A 12,048-nucleotide genomic window follows, 5' to 3' on the forward strand; every position below is an offset into this window, starting at 1 on the left:
CATGAAACATGAAACAGCTAGCTCATTTAAGTCAACAGAGGACTTTGAATACCTTTTCATAAGATGGAAATAAGGACAGGTTGAACAACACTCCAGATAAGGCTCTCCAGCAAGCAACTAAGTCTGTGGACACACTGAGGTAGGCAAGGACAGACAACATTTCCTAGAATTTCTCAGCTCTGATGGGAGGAAGCTGAAAATTCTGTAGAACAATCAAGACCACTGAGTAACTCCCTCAGAACATTATTCTCATCAGGGTCTCTAAGGTAATATCAAATAACCATCTGCATCCCTGGGAGCTGATGTAGTGTGACGGCAAGGAGGAGTGCACTCCTCAGCCTCACTCCAGGGAAACAGAAGGGAAGACAGAAACATTTATTTCACCCCTTCACTGCCTCCTACCTCACCCTCTTCAAGCTAATAAGAGGCTTACAGGGTCTGTAATGCCTTTTCCTTTGCAATAAATAGCATACCAAATAAATGCATTTTTAAGCACAGAAATAATCCTATCACCTACCACAAGCTTTATATACTAACCTTTTTTCTTGAATTAAAATTTCCATATCACTGTTTACATTCTTTAAACAATCAAGTAATGAATTTTAGAGCTGAAAGGATCCTTAAAAAGAGAAAAAAAGAGTACAGGTTACTTTAGATGAGTTAATTTAGACCAATGAGTGGTCTTATAGGTTACACAGAGCTAGAAATCTGATTTTCTAGCTCCCAATTCATTTCATTACTTGGGTTTGAGATTCTGATATATTGGTGTGTTTAAAATATTGTCTGTATAAAATTTCCAATTTTAGTTTTCATTTAGAATTTTCCAAAGTCCATTGAGCATCTCTTTGTAGGCCTTAATATTCAATCATGAGATTTGGTTTCTAATGCATTAAATAGAGTATTAAAAATTCATAAGCTTGATTTTCAGCTTTGCTACTGATTCGCAAAATATTCTTAGAAGGACTATGAAATATGCAAGCTAATTTTTTCTTGAAAGCAGAAACTAAATTAGCAACGACAGATGGCTAGTTTATCTAGCAAGAGTTATCTCAATCTCATGGCTGACTATGATAATTTCTGTAGCCTTTTCTTCTGAAGCCAGCTGTGTACTGAGATACTTTCCAGCAGATAACCAGTATCAGTTGGTGGGAATAAGTAAAATTGATTTTTTTATACCTGGCAGAGGAATTGCAAGGCAAAATTATATAGCAAATGATAGAAGCAACTGAAACTCTGTAGTCACATTGTCTTCAGCTATGAGTTGTTCCAGACAGCTTAGCCGGTAGCATGGACACAGCGAGGGTCAGGGAATCAGACACCGACAGGAGACCAGTAGTGGTGGAAGAGGTCTCTCTCGGCCTCCCTTTATTCAGCCATATATACCTTTTCCCCAAGCCTCTAGTAAAAAAATTGGATGCTAATGAGTCTGACAGACAAGGTTCCACTAGCCTCCAAGCCCATTTCCTGCAGGAGCCAAGCTTAACAAATGCTAATCAACTCCTCAGCCCACAACAGATTCCCCCTTCTTTGTTTTAAAGCAGACTTGTCTGGGCCTGTCTTAGGTTGTGGACCCTAGGTTACCAGCCTTACCTGTCATTGGGAATCTCCGTAGCATGACGGAGCCCCTGTCTTAGGTTGGTCAGTGCCCGGTCCATCTTACCTGTCACTGGCTGCCATCCAACGCATTGTCTGCTGCAGCTGCACAAACCATACTTGGGGAGGTTGGTTACCCTGTTCCATGGCTAGGAGTGATTTTACCTCGGTAGCAACGAGCAGGCAGCAATTCTCAGGCTTGAGAAGACATAGCACTACACAGGTGAAACATACATAGAGGCATAATGGGGGACAAAAGGCCCTGACCATAGAAACATCTTAGTTCGGTAGCAATGTGCAGACAGCAATTCCCGGGCCTGGAGAAACATTTTGCACTACAGGGGAGTTACACACAAAGAGGCATATGATGGAGTACAGGAGGCCAAACCAAATCTCACAGCATCTGCTGTTCTATGCTAACAAATCAACCTACAGTTACAGCGTAAGCGTGCCCACCCCTCATGTTCATAGTAAAGTCTTGTTGTTCCATAACTCTGGCAGTCTGATCTGCGACCTCGATCACTGTCACCACGATAGCTGCTGGTGGCGGCTGCGGATGTACTGGCTACGATGGTCGCCATTATGCCAAAGTCTCTTTTGAGCTTATCAGGCCAACAGAGGCCTCTCCGTCAGTCCCAACAGGCACAGGCAGGATTCAGGGCGGCTGCAGAATAACAGCAGAATCACAATAGCCATTCCAGCACGCTGTCAGGGTGCACTGGAACTCGGTGTCATTCACTTTAGAGGCCTTTTCTGTATGTAAGAGAGAGACATAGGGATAATACAGGCAGACACAAGTTCAAAATTCAAGGAGTTGAGGTACATCCACGTGAGCGAGTCCTCAAGTCCAGAGGAGTGATGGAACTGATAAATTCCATAGGAATAATTGCATTCCTAAAGAAGGGAAAAACGGGGTGCCCAGTGCATGTCCATACCCCACAAAGCTGCCACATAGAAAAGGTGGGTATTTTCCCCGTGGTAATAACGGGAATAATAAGAAAAAGCACAGACAGAAATTGAGCTATTATAAAGGTTGGGCCAGACCCCTAACAACTGGGGTCACACACCAGATAGTCTGAAGTCTGGTTAAAGGAAAAACTAGCATGAAATCCATAAACAAAGAAAATTACTACTTTCCATGGCACTTTGCCTTGGGACAAAAGGCCACAAAGGTGCCAGACATAGGACATTCCGGGCCTAGGGCAGATGTGTATTACTTCTTCCTGCCCTCCTTTCAATGATAAAGAGATCGGCCTGAGGCCCTCCCACAATGGCCAGAGGTAGTGGCCGATACTTCAGGTGGGGAATTGATATGTTAATAGCATCCTTGTCCCTTGAAAGAAATGTGCTCTGGTGAATCTAAGACACAGCAAGGGATTTTATTTTTGAGAAAATGACTTGGGTACCCAGAATACCCTGACTGCCTACTACCCAGTCTAACTCCTCTCTCAATAAGACAAAGAAAAGATAAAGAGAGGGGTGCTTACCAAATACTAATATACTTATATAAAGGCCTAATATACTTGCTTGTCCCGTCGATCTTCCGATTCGAATGCCATCATCTTGGCTACTACCCGAGCTTTCACAAGACTCAGCAGCAGGAGCTTGCTGGACAAGCCTCTCAGGAATCCATCTTGGACCATTTTCGTTTTCTGGGAAAACACAAACTGAACCTCGCCCCCATATGAGGACAGGATCTGGGCCTTGCCACTGACCAGTCAAGGGATCCTTCCCCATCACATAACCCTTCTCCTTATGAGACGGATTCCAATGACGATCTGCAGCAGACCGTCCTTCAGCATCCAAAGTTAGGAAATTTAAGATAAATAATACAAGGTTCAAATGATCTTGGGGAGTGCTATACTCCCCCTTTTTAGTTTTAGTAAGATAATCCTTGATAGTACGGTTGGCTCGTTCCACAATACCTTGTCCTTGAGGATTGTAAGGAATACCTGTAATTAGTTGTATATGGTGGGATGCAGCAAAATCACAAAACTTTTTGCTAGTATAGCAAGGGCCATTATCAGTTTTGATAATTTTGGGAGTTCCCAAAATGGAAAAACATGCATAGCATTGGGCTAGAACATGTCTAACTTGTTCCCCTGTTTGAGGGGTAGCTAAAATAAATCCAGAGCAAGTATCAATAGTAACATGCACATATTTTAGTGTCCCACACTCTGGGATGTGTGTCACGTCCATTTGCCACACGTGATTGGGCAACAGTCCTCGAGGATTTACCCCATAATGGGGAACAGGCAAAAATTGAGGGCACACTGTGCACTGCTTCACGATGGTTCTGGCTTGTTCCCTGGTCAGATTAAAGCGCAAACAAAGGGTGTTAGAATTCAAGTGAAATCTAGCGTGAGCCTTTTGTGCTTCTTCAAGGGCTGAGGCCACCAACTTGGTGGCTGAATCTGCAGCGGCATTTCCTGATGTCAAGGGCCCAGGCAAACCTGAATGGGCTCTAATATGAGTCACAAAGAATTTATCTTTGCGTGCCCAAATACAGGCTTGAATTTTAGCAAATAAAGATGCTGCCGCAGAGTGGGAAGAAATCTGACCCGCAGTCTCCAGCACAGGAAGGGAATGGGCAACATACCCACTATCAGAATACAAATTAAAAGGCTGCATGGGAAATGTTTGAAAGACCGCAAGAACTACCACTAATTCTACAACCTGCGCAGAGACAAACGATGTGGGGATGGTGGTAACCTGACCTTCTACTACAAAAGCTGCCTGACCATTAGACAATCCATCAGTAAAAACAGTTAAGGCTTCTGGCAATGGTTGAAGAGAGGTTACAAGTGGAAAAACAACAGGATGCAAAATAAAAAACTGTACAATGGGGTCCTTGGGGTAGTGGTTGTCAAAATTAACATTTAAAGTGCTCAAAAGTATAGCCCAAGTTTCTTCCATATTCTGCAACCACAAAAGCTGCTTCTGAGTGTATGAAACAATAATGGTATCTGGGACCTTCCCAAAATGTCTTAGGCTGCTTAGTGGCCTTCTGTATTAACTCTGCTATAGCCAAATAGTAAGGCACAATAGTTTTGGCAGGAGAGACGTGTAAATGTTCCCATAATATAGGGCCCTGCTGATAAAATACCCCTGTAGGTGTGTATGAGGATGCTACAACAATAAATAAAAGCGGGGCACTGTAATCAATCCTGGTCAGATGGGATAGTTCATTGGCCATCTCAACCTTATGTAGTCAGCACAGTCAGCACCCTAGGGGATGCTGGAGAGGAATCACCTTTTAAAATATCAAACAAAGTTTTCAAATCTGCATTAGTAAGTCTCAAACTGGGTCTCATCCAATTGATATCCCCTAACAATTTTTGAAAGTCATTAAGAGTATGCAGCTTTTCTGTGGCTATAGAAATTTTTTGGGGTTTAATACAATTCTGAAAAAGTTGAAACCCCAAATAATTAAATGGGGAAACAAGTTGTATTTTGTCTGGGGCTATAGCTAATCCTACCTTTTCCAACTCTTGCTGTAGCTTACACAAACAGGATAGCAACACCTGAGCAGATAAAGCTGACAGACAAGGTTCCACTAGCCTCCAAGCCCATTTCCTGCAGGAGCCAAGCTTAACAAATGCTAATCAACTCCTCAGCCCACAACAATGAGTTTCCATTTGTTTGAACTGTTAGCATTATTTTGTTCATATGCTGATTATTCACAGCTTAAAAATTGAAAAACACACATTTTATATAAAAGGAGTTCGTATATGAAATTTAATTTGGTCAGGAATGAAAAACTCTAAGCTTGCCTGAGGTTTTAATTAGCCTCTTTTGATTTCAATTAAAAAAAAAAAGAGTGTCTTAGGTTACTTAAGCAAAGGGGAGAGTATTGTAGAGATCTATATATGACAGTAATATGTGTAGATATTCCACTCTGTATACTTGTAATTTTATTTTTAAGATCCATTCATTTTCATTTGACAGACAGATTTTACAGAGAAAAGGATAGATAGATAGATTCTGATTCACTGCCTAAGTGGCTGCAAAGGCCGGAGCTGAGCTGATCCAAAGCCAGAAGTCAGGAGCTTCTGTGTCTCCCATGTGTGCAGGGTCCCAAGGCTTTGGACCATCCTCTGCTGCTTTCTCATCCCATAATCAGGGAGCTAGATTAGAAGTGGAGTATCCAGGACATCTACTGGCACCCACATGAGAAGCTGGCTCCGCTGGGCTAAGAATTAGCCTGTACTGGTTCCTAGTAATTCTTGATGTTTAACTCTTTTTCTGTTTTCTAATAGAGCTTTCTCATGGCGTGGGCTTGCTTCATGGCTACAATACTACTTATTGCTTTCGCATCCCACATTATTATAGACTGTTACCACTAATTCTTATCTATTGAGGAAATGACTGTGTATGTATCTCAGTCAGTTTATTTAGAGTCATAACGGAGACTACTAACAAATATTAGAATGGTTGAGTCTTCAGATAGATATAGAAATGGGACTACCTGTTTTCTTAAAATAACAGTATATTTCAAATTGTATTTTAAAAGATCAAAATGACAAATCACATGTCATGCTTTAATTGCTGTAAGAAGTTCATACAGGAAATAATGTATGCAACTAATTTAATTTAATTATATATCCCAAGAAATAATTTTTAGCTTTTGTACCATTAAAATAATTAGTGATATCTGGTAGGATTTTACAGAGCTGTGGTCAATACTAGATCAGAGGAACTTCAGGTTTTATTGGATTTAAATAATTATTTCAAGGTAAACCAAGGTGGGGCAATGCTTTGCAATCCAAAGAAAGCCTATGCAGTGGTGTTGCCATGATGAATGGATCCTGAAGGATTATCCTACTTTGCTAATCTTTAGAATAATACTTTACCCTATTTTTCAGTGTTCACTATATATTTTTAATTTTATAGTTCATTCTTGCAAACTATAATAAGTCATGTGAGAAAACACATGGAACAAACATGCAAGAAAGTTATAAAATTAAAAACTGATACCTTCATCTGGAGTGATTTTTTTTTCATTTATTATTATTGTATTAAAATCCAGGAATTGAGACTGATACAATGGCTCGACTGGCTTATCCTCTGCCTTCAAGAATCAGCATCCCATATAGCCATAGTTCGTGTCCTGGTTGTCCCACTTCGCATCCAGATCCCTGCTTGCAGCCAAGGAAAGCAGCAGAGGAGAACCGAAAGCCTTGGGACCCTGCACCTGTGTAGGAAGCCAAGAAGAAACTGGCTCCTGGCTTTGGATCAGCTCCAGCCATTGTGGCCATTTAGAGAGTGAACCAACTGATGGAAAGATGTAGGTTCTGGCACAAGTGGCTGCAAGCAAAGAGTTGTGTACCAACTGCAATAAGTAAAATCACATTGTAGACCTGAGGATAACAGAGCTTAGAAACCTGCCCAAGAAGAAGGTACAATGACCAAGAGCAAAAGAAGAGACAAAAGCAAAATGAATATCACTGAAAACTCCCCTGCAAAGGACCAATACCCTATGCCAACCTCAGAGTTAACTGAGGAAGACATCGAGAAAATGGGACACACAGAATTCATAAAACTCATTTTAAAGCTTCTGATCAACAATGGGAAGCATATGCCAGAGTTCAAAGAATTTAAGGAAGCAATAAAGCAAATCAAGGCTAATGTATCAGAAATTAAGAACACAGTGGAGCAAATGAAAAAATAGAGTGGAGAGTCTCCAAAATAGAATGAAACAAGCAGAAGAAAGAATCTCAGAATTGGAAGATATCTCCTGCCACCAGGGGGAAGCAAGCAAAAAGCTGGAAGCAGAGCTGGATCAGGCCAAAAAAGTATTCAAGAATAGAAAGACACTGTTAAGAGGCCTAATATAAGAGTTATGGGAGTCCCAGAAGGTGCAGAAAGAGAAGCTGAGTTTGCAAATGTATTTAATGAAATAATAAAGGAAAATTTCCCTAATCTGGAGAAAGAATTGGGAAACAAGATCCAGGAGGGGCACAGAACTCCCAACAGGCTTGATCAAAAGCGATCTCACCAAGACACATGATCTTCAAGCTCTCTTCAATCGAAAATAAGGAAAAGATTCTTAAATGTGCATGTGAAAACATCAATTGACATATAAAGGAATGCCAATTAAACTCATAGGAGATCTCTCACAGGAAACTCTACAGGCAAGAAGAGAATGGAGTGACATATTCCAGATTCTAAAAGCAAAATATTGTTGGCCTAGGACAACATATCCAACAAAGCTTTCTTTTGTCTTTGAAAATGAAATAAAATTCTTCCACAGTAAAGAAAAGTTAAAAGAATTTGCCTCGTCCAAGCCTGCCCTACAAGTGATACTTCAAGATGTTCTCTTCATAGAGAAGAGGAAAAGCACCCACCAAAACCAAAGCTAAATGGGAAGAACATCCCAGTAAAATGACAACAGAAGAATAAACCAATGAACAACCCATTCCTAAAATGACAGGACCAAAGTACCACCCATATATATTAACCCTTAATGTAAATGGCTTAAACTAAATCAAACGTCATAGATTAGTAGACTGGATTAAAAACCAAAACCTATCTATTTATTGTCTAGAAGAGACAGTTCACCAACAAAAATCAGTGGAAACTATATGGGTTTTGTTGTTTTCCATTAGTTTCATCTCTTTATTTATTTATTTATTTATTTAAAAATTTATTTTTTATTTTTATTGGAAAGGTGGATATACAGAGAGGAGAGACAGAGAGGAAGATCTTCCGTCCAATGATTCACTCCCCAAGTGAGCACAACAGCTGATGCTATGCTGGTCCGAAGCCAGGAGCCTCTTCTGGGTCTCCCACGCGGGTGCAGGGTCCCAAAGCTCTGGGCCGTCCTTGACTGCTTTCCCAGGCCACAAGCAGGGAGCTGGATGGGAAGCAGGGCTGCCAGGACTAGAACCGGCGTCCATATGGGATCCCAGGGCATGCAAGGCGAGGACCTTAACCACTGCGCCATCGTGCCAGGCCCAGTTTCATCTCTTCAAAACACTTTCTTCTGATTAAATCATTCAATGACTCATAGATCACACAGTAGCATCATTTTCTTCAAGAAGGTTCTTGATTTTCATTTCTTCAGCTACACGTTAGTCATTTAGTAGCATGTTATTTAACTTCATGGTGTTGTTAATTTCTTTTACCTCCCTGATGCTGATTTTGTTTTGTGGTTTTTCATTTAAGGGGATGTATAGTAACTGTGTAATGGAGACTGTCATATCTAGTAACATGTCATTTAACTTCATGACATTGTAAATTTCTATTTTTCTTTCTATTGTTGATTTTGTATTATGACTTTTCAGTTGAGGGGATGTACAATAGCTGTGAAATGGAGACTAACATCCAGATGTGAGGATACAATGTAGTATGCACTTCTACTTCCAGACAAAGATGGACTCCCAATGAAACTGTTTACTATATCTTGACAATAGGATGCAGGACTCTCTGCCATTGTCCATGCCTGCAATGATGGACATATGACTATGTATGAAGAACTGTATGTTAGTAATGATACAGAAGAACTAGGTGGGGGGAGGGGATTAGGGAGGAGATAAGGGAAATGCCAGGAGCCTATGGAATTGTATCATAAAATGATAATAATAATAATAATAAAATAAAAAAAAAGAAAGATGGAAGATTTTTCTGTCTGTCTTTCCTCTCTGTAAATCTGTGTTTTCAATGAAAAGAAATAGATTTTTTTAAATGCTAAAAAAGCAAGAAATACAAAAGTTAAACATTTTAGTTATTCTTTAAGTATTTATATAATAATATATAATCAAATCTTTCTGCTTTCTGCTTCATAAAACATGTTTTTTCTTTATATAAATGCAATTGAATCTTAACTTGGGCCAAAAAATTAAATGATTTAGAATAGCAAAATATGTCCTGAGCACAGGTCCATTAATATTTGTCAATTTACTTAATTATATAGACATTCATAAGCTTAGAATGGGATTATGTGGACATAAGTTGAAAATATTTTAAATTGGGAATACATTTAGTGCGTGTAATTTCTTGAATGTGAAGCTTATCGAATAGAGCACTGATTGTTTAGCCTTGCAATCACATGGTTTTCTGGTGAAGAAAATATAGTGTCTCATATTGCTATCTCAGCAAAATATCAAAATTTAAAATAAGATAACTATGAAATATCATATTTATATTATCACAAGTTGGGGACTTTATAGGATATGTGTTCATTTCACTGCAATTACCAACATATTTATTTATTATTATTTCTCAATAATATATATTTTAAAATTAGGATAACAATAAACATTCCTGCTTTCACTTTGAGTCTAATGTAATACTTATGTGCTTTATTTTATTATTATTATTATTATTTACTTTTTGAACAAATCAGAGACAAGACATAAGTGGAATGCTGCCTAAACAAGCTAAAAATCTGTTTTAACTTTCATTTGTTACCATTTAAATGATGACAGAGAGAAAATAGCCCAAAATTTCAGCTGATAACTGTTCCAATCAGACAGAGGAGAGGATGTCAGTCAATCCAAGTCGACCTTCCTCATCAGAGGTGAGAAAATATTTTCATATTGAAATATAAGAAAAATGCATTGTTTTTGAAAGTTTTGATGAAGCTAAATATAAGTTATAGGAAGTATTAGGAATTGACTTTATCATTATCCCAATTTTATGCCTCCCATGATCTGATACAGTTCTTATGTCTCTGCTTACTTCCTCTGCTATTATTGTATTTGAACCTCTAGTATATTGATTCCTGATTTGTTTTTTTTTACCATCCCTGAGCTGTTGATATCTTGCATAGAGAGATCATTCCACTGCACATATTTTTGACCCCTTTAGCCCTCTCTTCAGTGTTCTGTTTATCCGATTTCTCCAACTATCCTACATATACTCTTGAACAGTTGAAGATGGCTGGAGAAAAATACACTAACAATTCATGTTCTTATTTTAATTCATATCCAAGGGTCTCAAGTGAGTCTTTTGCAAATAGACAATTAATACTGTCTGCCACTCATTGGTTCACTCTTCTAGCAAAGCATTTGGTATATTCTCTAAGCCCTAGAATTCCCATTTTAAAGATAAAAAACAGCTACAGAGAAACTTTCACTTTATGCAAATTGTTTTTTTAAATCCATCTCTTCATCATAGAATCTACTGGTCAGTTCTTACTCAAAAATACCTAATCTATCCTTATGCAAAAGTGGGCACCATTAATCACTCTTCCTTCCTTAAAATAATTTCTTCTGTTGGCTTTTGGCACTCATATTATCCTGATTTTCTTTATACACTCCTGGATATTCATTCTTAGTCTTATTTTTGTTCCCTTAATATTAGACTATTATTTTATTTAAATATTTATTTATTTACTTACTTACTTACTTGAAAATGTCAAGTAAGGAGAGCAAGAGAGAGAGATTCTCCATCCTTTGATTCAGTTCCCAGAGGACCAACACAGCTAGTGTTGAACCAGGCTGAAGTCAGGAGCCAGGAGCTTTCCCTAGGTCTCCCATGAGTACAGGGTCTTAAAACACTTGGGCCATCTTCTGCTTTTCCCAGGCCATTAACAAGAAGCTGTATCGGAAATGGAGTACCCAGACAAATTGGTACCTATATGGGATGCCAGCATCTCAGGCGCTGTCTTTATGCACCATGCTTTACCACAACACAGACTCTAGAGTTTTCCAACCCAAGAGTTCCTATTCTCCTTTCTGTGTAACTTATTCCTTGGTGTTCTCATCTAGTCTAATAGATTAAAAAGAAATCTTTATGTCAATATTTTCCAAGTTTATAGCCCATCTCAATTTGAACTCTAGATTCACATACAAATGAGAATACTTAATAGTTTTGGAGAAATGGAAATGAAACTCAAAGATGTGGGAGTTTTTGATGCAAAAATCCATTGGGGATCCATGAATAATTTTTTCATAAAATGCACCTTCCATAAATGTAAATATCTCTTCAACTGACATCTCCACTTGGATAACTAATAGACATCTAAGCTTATTAGTAACTGGATCTTTTTCCCCTCCTAGAAATGTGTACTACCCATGCCTTTGCTTTAGCTTTTACTGGAATTCTCTGCCTGTGAATCTTCTCTTTGCTAATTCCTTCTTTCACTTAAGTCTTTACTAAGATCTCACCTCTTCCTGATACCTACTCTAAGCAGTCTTTCTAAAGCTAAAATGTCTCATTCCTTATATCTCCATTCTTTCTTATCCTTATTCCTTTTTCCTAGTGAATAATACTTCCTAATGTACTATATAAGCTATTGACTTATATTTATAGCTTTTATTTTATTTTCTGTGTCACTCACAAGGTCAGAACTAGTCTGAGGCAAAAGAAGCAGTTGTCATTGGTGCTAAATTTAAAGAAGCACCAAAAATTTTAATAATCAAGATGTATATTTTAGTGTAATATTTTTTAAAATTAAAATTAGTACAAGTAATTCTTTTTGAATAAGATATCAACAACTTAAATAGAGAG

At 38.5% G+C, this 12,048-nt stretch overlaps 1 protein-coding gene across 1 annotated transcript in view; it reads left to right on the plus strand.

Annotated features, from left to right (window-relative positions):
* SPATA1 (spermatogenesis associated 1) overlaps window positions 1-12,048 on the plus strand; it is a 57,140-nt gene that overhangs the window by 5,562 nt on the left and 39,530 nt on the right. Inside the window, exon 2 of the mRNA XM_040987362.1 lies at window positions 10,023-10,114. Within this exon, the coding sequence (XP_040843296.1) occupies window positions 10,079-10,114 (36 nt within the window). The 5' untranslated portion in view covers window positions 10,023-10,078. The remainder of the gene's footprint in view (window positions 1-10,022; window positions 10,115-12,048) is intronic.

The sequence above is a fragment of the Ochotona curzoniae genome, unplaced genomic scaffold, assembly GCF_017591425.1.
Source record: "Ochotona curzoniae isolate NIBS_2020 unplaced genomic scaffold, NIBS_Ocur_1.0 contig_4612, whole genome shotgun sequence".
NCBI classification, from domain to species: Eukaryota; Metazoa; Chordata; class Mammalia; order Lagomorpha; family Ochotonidae; genus Ochotona; species Ochotona curzoniae.